Genomic DNA, 15,469 nt, shown 5'->3' with positions numbered 1-15,469 from the left:
ATGTTTCAAGCCTTGCTTATTTAACATACTAATGGAAGTACTGTGAAAGAGACAGCTATTTCTTTGTGCTCCTGACCCTGGCATGCCAGGAACAGGCAGCCTCCAGCTCCAGCTTAGGAGTGCTCTATAAATTGCCAGCAGATCGCCACTATCGCTCCTGCTGCCCTCCTCCCAGGCTCAAATCCAGTTTTTTTGCTTGGTTGGTTTGGGCTTTTTTTTTTTTTTTTTAAATAATTTGCGGTTTAACACAAATTAGGGAGTAGCACAGTTCAGAAAAATGTTTCTCAAAAATTAGAAAATAGTGACATTTATTTTTCTTCTGAATACCACACTTGGGATTTTGTAAACCACTTCAGAAATCTGTATTACCTAAGAATACCCGGGGCTTCAGCATCTCCAGTGCTGGGCCCTACTAACTGTGACTTGTAAAAACAGTTACAAATATGTAACTTTCTTCTCCAAGATTAGCTGAGTTTCACCAGAGAAAGTGGGTAAGCAAATACTCTCCTGCTGACGGAGCATAAACTGCAAGTGGAAAGGGCAGAGCGTGAGACGCCCCTGCCAGAAGGTGTCTAGTAGGCAAGTGAGAGTCACCTGAAGTTCTGCACAGTGCTGTCTCCTGAAGTAAGGCAAGGCACTTTGCTAACATGTAAGCCAAGACACAGACCCAGCCCCTAATTCCAAACCTTCCCAGCTGAAAAAAAAATAAATAAATATCATTTTGCAAATACTAATTTCTAATGAATGTCATGAAAGACCCCAGTTATCTTACCTATCCCAAATTTGACATTTGCCTCTAATCAATGTTCACTACAAGCCTTTGTGAGCTTTGCCAAGTGCTTATAAGAAAGCTGAATTTCATCAGAAACACCTGATTGTATAAGGGCATAATAATCCACCTGTAGGCACTAATTTACTTAAAGTAAATCTACAAAAAAAAAAACACATGGGGAAAAAAGGAAGATTAAAAGATCACTACTAACCCAGACAAGTCAGAAAATTAAATATTCAGCTTGAACTGTACAAGAGCCAATGCACTCAGCAAAACAGGTAAATATGCGGCTATCAAACAAACTCAAAACAGATTAACAGTAAAACCACGAACAGTTGTCTCTACTTGATATCTCTTGGACAGAAGAATTTAGGAAGACTGCAACACAAGCCTAATCCAGAGAGCACCCATGGAAAAAAAAAAACACAACACATTTAATTTGATTCCAAATGCACATTTAGAAGTCCGTTACCTCACTTGATTAATGTATTTGGACATATTTTGGCTTTACACTCTGCTAGTACTTCAGCACAGATCCTCAGAACAGTCAACCCCTTGTCCCAGATAAACCTCTATTATTGTGACGGTATGCAAGGGAAGGAATACGCATATGCTCCAAAAGCTAATCCTGTCCAGCATTCAAATCACGGGATTTATTTCCGGGGACAACTGGACAGGAAAACCTTCTTTTAGTGTTTCAGGCTGAGAGTACCTGCTTAGGAGTCACTGCCCTTGTGCAGAATTGTGTGCTGCAGTCTGCTGCTGTGTGTGGACACCCCTGCAGTAAAAGCAGGCACAGCTCTAGCACAGATGAGGGTCTCAGCACTTCAGCCACTGGACTGTCTGCTAATGCTCCCAAGAGGATTAATATTCCCAGTACCACTGGTATAGCTGACCTATAATTGTAACTACTGCTGTTTAAGAAGCACCAGCTTTTCTTCCTTTAGATAATTACGTATTTTACACGAGCCCATGATGAGGCTGCATAGCACTTACCTTAGATTCACCTTTCACTGTATTTGTAACTGTGGCCTCAAAGACTCGGAGATAACCCTTGACCCCCTTATCTTGGGTCTACATTCATTCATGTATTTTACCTGCTGCTTCTCTTTCCTCTATGAAAGAGTTCCCTGCAAATACTGACTGACAAGATAAACAGCGAGAAAACTGATCTCAAAAAGCTGTCAGGAAAACACCGAGCCACTTGCAAGCAGAACGCCTTCTAATCTCTTTACCACTTACCACAAATTCAGGTCCCCAAATGGTCAGCAATTTCACAGACTCGTCTTACAGCACAAGAGTAACTGGTGTTCACATCAACAGGTAAGTTGCAGGTCTGAATATCAAACCTACAGTATACCTCTTTTGAGAGGGAATTTAAGGCCTTTGGGAAGTAAAATTTTCAGAAACAGCAAGAATGCATCTCACTAATCTGGAAGTTTCAGAGTTTTCCTATTATTATACTGCTAAACTTGTACATTACACATCTTTCCATCTTTCTCATTAATATACTGGCTAGTAGTACCAGCAGCTAGTAGCCCACAGCCCCCTTATTCACAGATTATACATCTTGCTGAAGTTTTAAAAAATAACAATTTTAAGTTAACTTCCTTAAACTACGAAATATTAATCAAACCTGTTTCTAATTAACAATGTAAAAATGAAATTCCCCTGATGTGCTGACATACAAAAACGTACAAGTGAAAATTGGAAAAAATAACACATGGGGAACAAGCATCACTGCTTTCCATTATCCAAAACAAACACTAACATGGAGAGCGTAGCTTCAATTAGGACCGAGGGCAAATAAATACTTACAACGTGACATTTGTATCAAGTAAAACAGCTTGACAGCTGAAAACATCAGTCAACTAGAAGGAAATATGAGAAACATTAGCTTCACAATTCTTCAGATACAGCTATTGTCATGCAATTTGGTCACCTCACGGAGCAAAACCCAAGCTACTCAATGCTTCAAGAAAGAATTGCCTTTTTTTTTTTTCCCCCCCTGCAGTAGGGTACCTAAACACAAAATTAACCTAAAGTTGAGGCAGAAAGGCACTAACCTTCTCCTATGCCTCACAACAGGAAGAGCTAGTTCTCAAAGACATTCAGGGTTATGCCAGGAATGTATTTTAAGGAAGGAGGGAGTCCAGGTGCTTGGTAACTCAATTACAGGTCAAGTGCCTATTTTCTGACAGGCAGTTAGAAAAAAAAAAATCACCACCAATCACCATCCTACACTCTAAGTTATTAACTAATATCTTCCTAACTGAAATAAAGAAAAATCCAGGAGTCTTTCACATGTACAGTATCTGATTTTTCTAAAGAATTCAAACTATCTTAAGTGCGTTATTTGAGTTTTGACTATTTCAACCACTACAGGGATTCTGGAATAAAAGCACCTGAATTTACCTGGCCAACACGTTGTCTACAGTGACAACAGTGGTTATCTGACTACCAAATGGAAAAACACACAACATAAATACAATCAATAGCTTGACTCCTGAAAAGGATGAGTTCTGAGCGATGCAACCAAGTACCTCAGAGGAAAGTTGAACTTCACATGAAATATGATTTTGTATCAGGATCCAACATTACAGGCATCCCAGCTATGGTCCCACAAGCATGAGATACGATTAGCAGATGGAGCTGGGTGGTAGCTACACAGTTTGTGAAGGAGATCCTGACAAATAGGTTCATCAGGGCAAAATATGAGCTAAGTAAGCGGCTGCAAACGTGTCACAGCATGAAACTGAATTCCAGGTCCACTGCTGATCCGTTCCGGAAGGCTCCCTGCAATCACTCTACAGTACGAAGGAGTGCACGATGGTGGTTTTGCAAACAGCCTAAAAAACTATGTTTAAATGTCCTAAGACGATAGCAAAGTTATTGCATTGAACTAATTGCTTACAAATTGTAGCAGTTACAACTGCTTTTCTGTAAGGAACATGTTCTTAAAAGGCTGTAACACTTTTTCTTTTATTAACATGAAATTCTTATTTTTCTACCTTATTTCCAACAAGAGTGATGTTCTTCCCATGCTATGCATTTTCTGCTTCTGAATGGGACTGCTGTTATGCTTACATGTACACCTTCAGAGAATCTATTTAAAGTCAAGAAGGTCTAAGAAGTGCATTGGGTGGGGTCTGCATGTAAAAATAGTACTTTGTTGATGTATTGGCTGATGCATGAACCAGTCCAGCAAAATCACTTAGAAGAGCTTTCTTTCAAAAAAAAAAAAAAGCGCCATTTCAATTCATTGATGGTGCTAGACTTCATATGCCCACCATTCCAAAATAAGTACTGAATTATTTATTTTTAAACACGGAATTAGTATTTCTGTTATACAATATCGGTCACATTTACAACTGACATGCAGTTATGAAGCAGAGAGAGATAAGATTCTCAAAAAAATGAAACTAACAGAGTAAAATTACTTTTAAGAAATCAAAGCAGATAGAAATTGCTGAGCAATTTTCTTCCACTACTGTACCCCTGCCCAGTACTGCTAAAATGGTCAATCAAACCTGTTGGGTGGGGATAAGGATACAGAGAGGTATAGAAAAGGAGGGAGGAAGGATCATTAGAAATAAAACGTCAACTTCCACGTGAACTGGTAATCGCCCAGAAGTACTGCAGTTTGACAGCTGTTGTTGGATTGTCATGAAACAAGCTGGGCAGCTACTGAAAAATCCTAGAATAGCCCCACCTACATTGCTAAAACAGCAATGTCATCACTTAGAGTTTCAGTAATGAAAACGGGAATCAAAGACTTAACGTAGACCTTACAAAAAGAGTCAGCAGATTAAGACATCTGCGCTGTTTGCATACAGTCTCCACTGAAACCCAAAGGGAAACGAAGCTTCCTTCCTTTTAAAGTCTCCCTGAGGACTGACGAGCGCTCCAGCGATCTGCAGCCCACCACGCTAGCAAAGAAGCCACGCGATGACCTAGAATAACTTTCCTACTGCTAAACATGACCAAATGCACACTGCTAGCTTCGCTCAGCTAAGGTAACAGGAAACGTGTGGCTGGTACAGGAGGAAAAGTCTGTCGGCCCTTTCCTCACAACACAACCCCTGACCCAACCGACTGGCACCTACCTGTTGACCAGACTCTTCTGGAAAAAGAGCGAGCTCGTTGAGCTCAGCGATCTTCACTTGGTCTGAAGTTTACAGTTTGCGCCTGGTCTTAATTACCACGTATGATTTCGTACTAACCTGTCCCCCTGCAGGTTGGGGTTAAAGCGCCACAACGAGCCCTCTTTCTGCTGTTGTATGAGTGCTGACAAGGATGCGAACTCTGAAGGAGCAGCGCACACCGCGCGTCAGGCCTGCAGCTGTGCAGCCCCACCTCCCAGAAGCCCGAAGTCAGCGGGTGCTGGCGGGGAGGCACCTGCAGAGCACCGGGCGAGGCGGGGGGTGCCGCACACCAAAGGGAGCTGCCCCAGCTCCCTGCCGCCTCCGCGGGCCCCGTTACCGCCCCCAGCCCCGACCGCCCCCGGCCTCCGCCCGCAGCCCCGCGGCCAGGCCCCGTCGCGGCCCGAGGTCCCCCGGGCGTCCCCCCCGCGCGGCACGCACCCGCCGGCGAAGAGGTGCACCAGGGTGTCCCGCTGGCTCATCCTCGGCAACGGCCGCTTCCGCCCCGCCAGCCCGCGCCCGCCGCTGCGCCGCTTCCGGCGCGGACGGGGGACGGGGATGGGGTGGGGCCCGGCCGCTGGCTCCGCCCCCTCCCGGCCCGCTACGGCGCGGCGAGGGGGCGGAGGTAAACAGAGGCGGCTATTGGCTGGGGGGTGACGTCACCGCCGCGCTCCGCCTTATATAAGCGGGGGCGTTAGGGGCCTTTTTCGATAGCGTTCACCAGGTTCTGTCGGTCGCGTCTCCCGAGTTTGTGGTGCCCCGGGTGAACGCCGGGGTTTGGGTTGCCCGCCCCGCTTCCTCGCAGCGTCCTCGGCCCCTGCTGCTTGGTTTTCGTGTTATAGCTCGTGGCCTCGGCTGCTGAGGGAGTGCCTCTGGAGGAGGCTCCCCGGTGCTGCATCCTTGGGGTTTTTCCGGATTGAGCGTTGTGAATCATCAGCTCAGTTCCGTACTGCTTTTCTTCAAAAGCAGGCGTTATGTTGTGAAAAATCAAAAATGGTGTCCCACGGGGAAGTTGTTAACATGGCGCATAAAGTTGTCTGTGTCAATGTTCTCGGTGCCCAAACACCTCCAAGCAGATAAATGGCTACCTACAGTCTTCATGAATGCGGTGCTATCTAAAGAATTAACATAAAGATCTTTCTAAGTGTGAGGATTTTATTACTACTTTGTAGAAATGCAACAATTTTTTTAGCTCAAGAAACAAAAGTGCACTCTAAAGCAGCTATTTCTTAACCTAAAAATCTATCAGAAGGTGAATTGAGGTGAAAGAAACTAATAAACTAGAAATGTAATCCAGAGTTTTGCAAGAGGAGGAGGTTGGGTGGGAGAAAGGCTGGAGGAATGTGTGAGATGTGGAGGTGCTGAGGCAGGGGGACTTAGTTAATGGTGAACTGAGACAAGTAGGGCGATGATTTCAGTCAGCATTTTGCATTGGTACCCCCCACACAGCATGTTGTTGAAGCTAGTGAACCAATGAGCGAGACTTGAAATAGTTCATTAAAAACAAACTATTCCAAAATAGCAGCACACGCTTTACTAATCTGTAGTATACATATGTGAGATGTATTAAACCTATTCAAAAATCTACCAATTCATCTACCTGAACTTGAGCAAAGTCTTTGATATGGTCCCTCACCACATTCTTCTCTCTGAATTGGAGAGGTATGGATTTGAAGGGTGGACTGTTAGGTGGATAAAGAATTGGTTGGCCGGTCGCAGCCAAAGGGTTGTGGTCAGCAGCCCTATGTCTGGGTGGAGTCTGGTCACAAGTGGTGTCCCTCAGGGGTTGGTCTTGGGACCGGTGCTCTTCAACATCTTTATCAATGACATAGACGATGGAATCGAGTGCACCCTCAGCAAACTTGCAGATGACACCAAGCTGAGCGGTGCAGTTGATACAATAGAGGGAAGGGATGCCATCTGGAGGGACCTGGACAGGCTGGAGAAGTGGGCCCATGAGAACCTAATGAGGTTCAACAAGGCCAAGTGCAAGGAACTTGAGAGCAGCCCTGCAGAGAAGGACTTGGGGGTCCTGATGGATGAGAAGCTGGACATGAGCCAGCAGTGCGAACTTGCAGCCCGGAAGGCCAACTATGTCCTAGGCTGCATTAAAAAAAGGGCTGGCCAGCAGAGAAAGGGAGGTGATTATCCCCCTCTACTCTGCTCTTGTGAGACCCCACCTGGAATACTGCGTGCGGGCCTGGGGCCCCCAGCACAAGAAGGATGTGGAGCTCTTGGAACGGGTCCAGAGGAGGGCCACTAAGATGATCAGAGGGCTGGTGCACCTCTCCTGTGCAGAAAGGTTGAGGGAACTGGGCTTGTGTAGCTTGGAGAAGAGAAGGCTCCGCGGAGACCTCATTGCGGCCTTCCAGTACTTGAAGGGAGCATATAAACAGGAGGGGGAACGCCTGTTTATATGTATTGATAGTGATAGAACAAGGGGGAATGGTTTTAAACTGAGACAGGGGAGATTTAAGTTAGAAATTAGGAGAAAGTTTTTGACTCAGAGAGTGGTGAGGCACTGGGACAGGTTGCCCAGAGAGGTTGTGGATGCCCCATCCCTGGAGGCATTCAAGGCCAGGCTGGAAGCGGCTCTGGGCAGCCTGCTCTAGTGGTTGGCAACCATGCCCAGAGCAGGGGGGTTGAAACTAGATGATCTTTAAGGTCCTTTTCAACCCCGTCCATTCTATGATTCTATGAAAAAGTGAGAAAGGATCATATGCAGCTTGGCAAAAGACGTCGCACAGGCAAGTGAATATATTTGGCTTAATTAGAAGAGTTAATTTAAGAGTACTTGAAAACTCTACAAATGATTTTATTAAATGGTGCATGAAAGATGAAGGGTCTTATGCCAAATAGTTGGAAGCCACAAGTCCCACTTTTTTCCAGTTCCCTCTGTAGCTTAAGAGGGAACAGAAGATGAGTTTTCTGCAGACGATACGATGCCTTCCAGTGAGCACGTCCCAGTAAACTTGAAAGCAAGTTAAATATGAGGAGAGTTTGACAAAGACTCCACTTTATTCCATCTTTGTGGGTGAACTCCTAACCTGGGAGCTATTAACTTCATTTCACACTTACAGTTTACACTGCGACAAATGAAAAGCTGTAAATTGATTTTTATGAATGTTTATTGAATAGTAAGTATAAGTACACCTATCAAAACATTTGATATCCATTATTAGATGCTTTCAAAGGGTTTTTTAAGTCTATCTTTTAATAGAAACTTAATGCTATTCCACTGATAAATTAAAAAGGCCCAATCTGAAATATGTTCAATTTTTAATAATAGTCTGAAGCACTCTGATTCCAAATGATGTTGCAGCATTTCTTGGGGGCTGTCTTTAATATTACTTTTTCTTCTCTTCTACTTGCCAGGCTGAGTTTTCTGGTAGTACTACATTTCCAGTGACTGATGGATATGAGTTCTTACAGTGCATTTCCCGCATCCTAGCGGGGAGAGGTAAGTGTCAAGTGGAATTGCCACATGGGATCACTTTTGAGAGCTCTGTTACACAAATAAAAGCTTTCAAATCTCATATCCCACTTTCAAAAGATGTTATTTGGGTCTTTTAAGATTCTATTTTTTGCATAATTTTTTTTGCAAAATCTGAGTAACTCTCCTATTGAACCCTCTGTTCTTACTTCTTGATTCTCCAGAAATTAAAAAAGTGTTCTGCTGGGCTTCAGACTTACTTTTCCTATCTGCTGGGTGTAACTCAGGCATGTGATAGGACTCAACAGAGTTTCAGTGGGAAAAACACATGCCAAAATTTTAAGACCATGTTTCTACATTTCCTAGCTCTGACTTTTTTTTTTTTTTTTTCAGTTTGCCTTCCACATACAATGTTCTTCACTTTTCCTCATGGTGCCTTAATTTTCATTGATGACTTTCTGTGGTAAAAGAGTAATAAAAAAAAGCTATCTTTCCTGTTAACACCTATTTTTTCCTGCTCTCTTGTGACAGCCTAAGGTGTGATAATGTGTTTTTTTTTCCCCACTCTATGGGATTTCTGCTGCTGACTTTCAATTGGGTTTCTAAAAATTGCATTTGCCTTTCTATTCTGAACTAGTGTGTTGGACTCCTGCTCTTATGGCTCAGATTATGACTTCCTATTTCTCTAATATTTTTATGACCACATTACACAAGTTGAAAACATACCGGAAATAAAGAACACCTGAAGACAAAATTGCAGACAGGAGATATTGATTTAGTGTAGATAAGACTTTGCCTTTCAGTATTCTTTAAACAAGCACTTGCTATCTTTTGCCAGTGACAAGGTTAGCCCTCATGAAACAATATAATACAAATTCCCTGTGAAATATTTGTACCAAATAACCTATTAAAAATATTTTACGTTCTTATGTGTTAGGTATATTATTCCACCTCCTGACCACGCAATATATTTACTCACTTCAAAAAAACATGAAAACAAGGTATATTCACTTGGAAATCTTGATTATGAAGTTTTAATCAATTTTTTTCTTTCCATGAAATTCTCCTGCTGTTGGGATAAAATTATTTATTGATATCAGATTAATGATTTGTATCCATTACACGCTGATGTGGAGAGAGGGAACCTTGTATCTTAATGTTTTAAGAGACATCAAAAGTAGATGGAATCCTTCAGTCTCTGACAAATTCTTTAAGTTGGTGCCAAAGAAAAAAAAAAACCTTTTCATGTTGATGGGTGGAGAACTAAGTTTGAAGAGCAGAAGGCAGCTAACCCATGACCCTGGCTTGCAGAATCTCTTCCCTGCCTGTGATCTGGAGGTAGAGGCCCGCTGTGCTCTTAAGGGCTTATGAAGCACAAAGTTTGTTATCAACCTGCTGGCCCTGAGCTGCTGGGTAATGAGATGGAAGAAACTCATTTCTCTGTGACCAAGGCAGTCTCCACAGGTGTGACTCAAAATACAGCAAGAGCTGTTGTTATGGTATGCTGTATTTATTCGTTATTTATTCCCAGAAAGTACTGTTTCCTAATCTTTTATTCCTCCAAATTTTAGTTTCAGTGAGCTGTAGTGTTTCTGGGCCCAATGTTATTCTCCTTCATTTGCCATAACATACCAGCAGGCATATCCCAAAGGTATTTGCCAGCACGTTACTTAGCTATTTGTTTCCTCCAACTATTCTTTAGATCAGCCAGTCAAAGCAAAATGCATGTATCAGTAAGAACTAGGATGGGCTAGAAGCTTTATATTACATTCAAGTCTCATTTTGCTACACTGTTGGCTTGTTGTACAACCTTTGTGTAGCTTGGGAGCTGATTTTTTCAATCCAGTCAGTTTCCAATGGACCCTTCAGCTGATGGGGTCCCTTGTTGCTTGCATATTAACAGCTGCCAATTCCCAGTTGTCAATTCCCAGTGTCAATTCCCAATTAAACCAACTAGCAGTTTGCTGTGAGGTGAAGAACTGCAAAGCACATAGTAAAGATTACAGGATAAAGTAACTACAGGCACAAGATGGAAGATATGAAATGTGTTCAGGTGTTTTCTGTTGAGGTCTTTTGAGCAGTATGCTTGTATTTTTTGTTTGTTTGGTTGGTTGGTTTTTTAATCATCTTCTATAAAGGCTTTATCAGTTTTGTATCAGAACAAATTAAGCAGCTCCTTGGTGGAGGAAGGGTCTAGGCTAAACTAAGCGTAAACTTTGAGTGTGTAAGTCCTAGATCAAAGAGAAGAGGAAGATATGGGAGACAGTTTAACAGGTTTGTATAGGGTGGCAGACACTGTAGGCGGTCCTGCGTGATGAAATGCTAAACAGCAGGCATTACTTGGAGGTGAGCTAGGGAACTGGTGGGAGGAACGGTGGGAGGTGAGTAAGGTTAAAGGTAGCTGATACTGTAGGGTCAGCTGCAGCTCAGATGAGGTCTTGTTACAAGCCCAGTTAAGTGGGATATGGCCCTAGGATTTAAGAGCAACAACATGTGAGTGGGGTGTTACTCCAGGGCAGAAAACAGTGAGTTCCTCTCACAAGCATGTTGGAAAGGAGACTTCCAACTTCTGTGCTTTGGAAAAGGAGTACTATGTGACTAAAGATTCCTAGTTTCTTTTATTTTCTATAAAGTGCATTTTTTTAAAAGTCATTTGATTCGTCATTTGTGAGGCGATGACGTACAGCTCATTAAACAGCCAGCATTAATTTCCCCGTATATCTGCCTGAGAAATGAGGTTTGACCCAGTGTTAATGACACTGAAGAATTGAACTACTTTGTTACTGCTAATGAAGACTTGACAGAAGGGTTAAATTTAGATGTAAGCCTCTAGGAAGAAAGTGTCTGGGTTTCTTTAATACATGGCATGTTACATAAAGACAGGATTTTTTTTTTTTTAATACTGTGGCAGTGTTTTTTTCTTTTTTTTTTTTTTGCTGTTTTGCCTAGCTTGCTTCCATAGGCTGTTTAAAACTGGGGGAGATGACTGTTGTGATTTCATATATACCTTCCTAATGAAGGGGAAAAAAAACATTAGACTTAAACATCAAAATCTTAGGGTTGGCCCATAAATAGCCATTGTTTTCTGACTTGTGCACATTAGACTTTTGCGACAAATACCACCATCACAAAGGACTGGCTTAGGTTTTTGTGGCTATAAGTTGGGTGTATTTTCATTTGCAGATCTGGAATCACAGCAATGCCATTACAAGGAATGGTTTTTTTGCTTATCAAGTGTAATAATTATGAAAATGAATAAATGAGTATGCTTTTATTGTTCTTTTGACATGGCGCTAATGAGTTTGTGTGTAATGGTGTAAAGTACGATAGTTGGAAGACCCCTATCCTATCAAAAAGCTGTCTAATTAACTCTGAAAAAAATAAATGCTGTCGTTTAATTAATATTCTTCTATCAGTCTATATAAAAATATATATAACTACATTTCACAAATAACGAAGTAGAATGAGACAAGTCAGATGTTTAGCTGGAGCCATTGAACAGATCATCGATAGATTTAGAAGTAACCTTTTGACCAAGAAAGCTTGCGGCAAACAAGTTTCTCTGTGTATTTAGTAGGCTTTATTTTTCTTGTTCCTTAAGGGAACTGGTTTGTAGCTTACAGAATCTCTTAGGAGATACCCAGAAGATATAGTAGAAGAGAACAGTGGAGAAGGATAGTAAGTAGGGAAAGCAGAAAAGCAGCTTTCTTTTTTTTTTTTTTAATAAGGTCAGAGGTCAGTAGAGTGAAAAATGAGGATGAGGACAGTGGTATATGTAATACTGAGGAAGAACAGAAGGCAGGATGGTTTGCAGACAGAAATGAGAATGAAGACAGGGTCGGTCATATCGACACCTGGGGTGCTTGTTAGTAGTATAAGCTGTACTTGTTGAAAATTGGATTTCAGAGTTGCAAACTCTCACATATTTAATGGAGAGAGGGGAAAGTAGTTAATTCTATGGCCTTTTTGAGAACTGCAGAGAACGCTTTTCATGACTTAGGCTGTCAGTTTTCAAGAAAGGTGTGTTCAAACTCTTATCAGTTGTACAGAAGAGCCACCCAGGTTATCTGGAAAACTGATAGTTTATCATATCAGAGAACACTTAAAAGATTTTGTTTAGACTGGGTAGATAAGACAAGTTACGATTGCTGCTTACTAATGTGTCAAGGGAATAAGCCACAGAGACCAGGAAAGTAAAACAGTATTTAAGCTTAAGGTCAATATTAGCAGAGGGACTGTGAGTAAGTTCAAGGTGAAGAAAAAGTGAGGGGAAAAAAAAGAAGTGGAAAAAAAAGTGATTCTGGTGTGCTTTTCTGCAGCACCTGGAGTCTGGAATGGAATATTAAAGTCCTGAATGCACCCTGCTCTCAGATGGGTGTCTCAAATGTGAATCCGTCATGCAGTTCTGTTTCAGGCAATCTCTAAAGCCTGGACTTTTGTCCTTAGCTTACTTTGAGAGCTGTGGGTAAACAAAATATCCCAAGGATCATAAATGAGTTCCCTGATGTGAAAATTTTAAAGGATTTCAGCAGTTTATTCACTCCTTCATGAAACAGAACCTCTTTGCAGTTTTTTCATCAAAAGGCAGAAAGAAGAGTGACTCATTTAGAAAAGGTGAATGTGTGACTGTGTTGGTTTTGCACAGCTGGAGTAAGCAAAAATACAGAGCTTGAGACTGCTGTCAGCTGCAGCTAGTTACTGCACCTCAGTGTTGTTTTTTGGAAGACACTTGGGAATAAATGAGGGGAGGGATCACAGCAACACATACTGGTCTGTGGTGTCCTGGGCTTTCAGGCTTAATGTAAGCAGCCTAATTTTGACAACTGAACAAATCCAGCCATCTTAGATGTCCATGAGGACTACAGAAGTGCTCTCAGGCCACTAGCAGTTGCCTAGGAAGTCAGCCACCTTGCTGCTCTCACTTGATAAACGTGGCTTAATAATTAATTTCCATCTGGAGGAGATGTTACTTCTCTAGGTTGTCTAAGCCTAGACAAAGAATTTGCTGACTCAGGTGTACATTAGGGAGCTAAGTTTCATTACTGCTAATGATGCAATTAAGGGAGTATAGAAAGAAAGCTTTGCTTTTTTTCAAGCAATAATACACGAAATTTTGATACCTAGCAGTATGGTATAGTTCTTGTTTCCTGGATCGTACCTTGGATGTTACGTATGTGAGAATGCTCAGCTTCAATTTTGAAATGTAACAGCCATAACTAAAATGGAAGCTGTTGGATAAGCTGCTGCCATGAGTGGAGGATGTCAAGCATTAATAGGTTGTTTATCCTAACAAGGCAAACACTTCAGATTTTATTTTAAATCTATCAAGTCTTCGGTTACTTTTAGTAGGCTGTGGAAACAGCTTATTATGTCCCAGATTCTTCTGGCAGTCTCTTCCATTATTTTCAGAAATGGGGTGTAAAAAAAACAAACAAACAAAAAAAAACAACCAAACAAAAAAACACCAAAGTTGGTATTTTTTTTTTAAGGGCCGTAAAAATGATAGTTGACTTCTCCCCCTATCCTAAGAACTACCTTTGCCTAGAAAAGGCACTTATAAGAAATGGAGTGCACCTACCTGCAGTGTAAGTAATGCCAGTTTGAAAGGTGGTTAACAATGGGAAAATGGAAACTTACAAGTTAATCTGCTTAGGTAAATAAGACTTTGGAATACTGATAAAGTTAACTTTTGGCAACATCTTAAGAAGACTATGGTGAGCAATTAATGGTAGCTATGTGATGGGTCATCAGGTCAAACAGATGAAATCTCAAGCTGTTGTGGAGTTTACATAGTTCACACAAGCTCATGAGAGTTCTGAGGTTATATCACAGCCCCAAGTACAGAGCTCCAATAACTCTTACCTGGGTGGTTGATTCCTCTCCTGTGCAGCACAAACTCACTTTCTTTAGCCTGTTGTCTAATTAAATGCAATCCAATTTAATGGGTTATCTTCCCTTAGTTCTTTGAATATACTCTGGAAAATCTTTTGCACATTTTCTGTAAGCTTAGGCACAATGAACCTCAAGGATTCGTATCATGCTGTAAGTCACCTTAGCCTTGGTGAAGTTGCTGCTTGGATTAGTTTGATCTTATCAGCCCTTTGGAAACAGCAGTGGGTTTTGATGTGATTATGGGTGAGAGCTGATGGAGATAGTTTTGAAAAATTCTTTCTTTGGAAGTTAGATTGTTAGTAACCGATGGGAAGAGCTATATTTAGTTTTTTATCTGATGTAAAATGAGATTTCACTGATAATCTTGATTTTGTGATGAAACATATGTCTAACAAGCTGTATTTCTCCCTGTGAATGTACAGAAATTCTGTAACCAGTGTGACTGGTGACCTACATTTCAAAAACATTATTTTAATCATACTATAAAATTTTCCCTCTCTTCTTAAATTTTTTTTAAGATTTTTTAAAAAAGACTCTTTTGAATTTCCATCTTTTAAAAAAACAAGAACTTCTGACTAAGATATTCTTAATTCTTTCCCACAGCGTTCTTCCAGTTACATTTGAATCTCAATTTTAGTTTGTCATGTGAGCAAAGCAGCAGTCTATTATGTGTTCACAAAGGCAAATCTGTGTGGTTATGCAAGTTGCATGTGCTTTAAATATCTCCAAATAAAAATCACATGTTCTTAAATCCAGTTGTGCTGTACAGTACTGACTTTGTTTCCTGTTGTCCTTCAAGCTCTGAGTACGGAACAGTAGAAGCTGAATTACTTGTCTGTTCCTGTGTTTTATGTAGACCAGAGTGCAAGGCTAAAGTTCTGAGATGTCTGGCCACATTTTTACATGAAATGGAGTCTGCTGGAAGGTTTGTGTAACTTGAGGTTTATCTCTTGCTTCTGTTAGGGTAGATGCTTTTGAATTATTTTTGATAAGGAACAGTTATTATGAATTAAGCCCTAGTTACTAGCCACCACCTGTCATTGTAAAGAAAAAAAGGGACAGCCATAGCTTAGTAACAGTGCAGAGGTAACTGAGAGAGAGTGAGAAGAGCCTCTCTATTGCAACTTTTTCTTTGAAGGTGGGAGAGAATGTCAGGGTAAAGGCTAAAGCTGTGGAGAATCCAGTATGAGTTTGAGTTTTCAACATTAGGTTCTGGAAGAGGTGGCATGG

At 41.4% G+C, this 15,469-nt stretch overlaps 1 protein-coding gene across 2 annotated transcripts in view; it reads right to left on the bottom strand.

Annotated features, from left to right (window-relative positions):
* SLC25A36 (solute carrier family 25 member 36) overlaps positions 1 to 5,490 on the bottom strand; it is a 33,136-nt gene extending 27,646 nt beyond the window's left edge. Inside the window, exon 1 of one of the 2 annotated variants that reach the window (XM_050712505.1) lies at positions 5,356 to 5,490. In XM_050712505.1, the coding sequence (XP_050568462.1) occupies positions 5,356 to 5,396 (41 nt within the window). In that variant the 5' untranslated portion in view covers positions 5,397 to 5,490. The remainder of the gene's footprint in view (positions 1 to 5,355) is intronic. The other variant, XM_035544607.2, reaches the window with a different exon arrangement.
* Between the last annotated feature and the right edge of the window lie 9,979 nt (positions 5,491 to 15,469).

Source organism: Cygnus atratus, chromosome 9 (assembly GCF_013377495.2).
Source record: "Cygnus atratus isolate AKBS03 ecotype Queensland, Australia chromosome 9, CAtr_DNAZoo_HiC_assembly, whole genome shotgun sequence".
Classification (NCBI taxonomy): domain Eukaryota; kingdom Metazoa; phylum Chordata; class Aves; order Anseriformes; family Anatidae; genus Cygnus; species Cygnus atratus.
The sequence above is the reverse complement of the archived record's forward strand: the minus strand, read 5'-3'. Positions and strand labels throughout refer to the sequence as shown.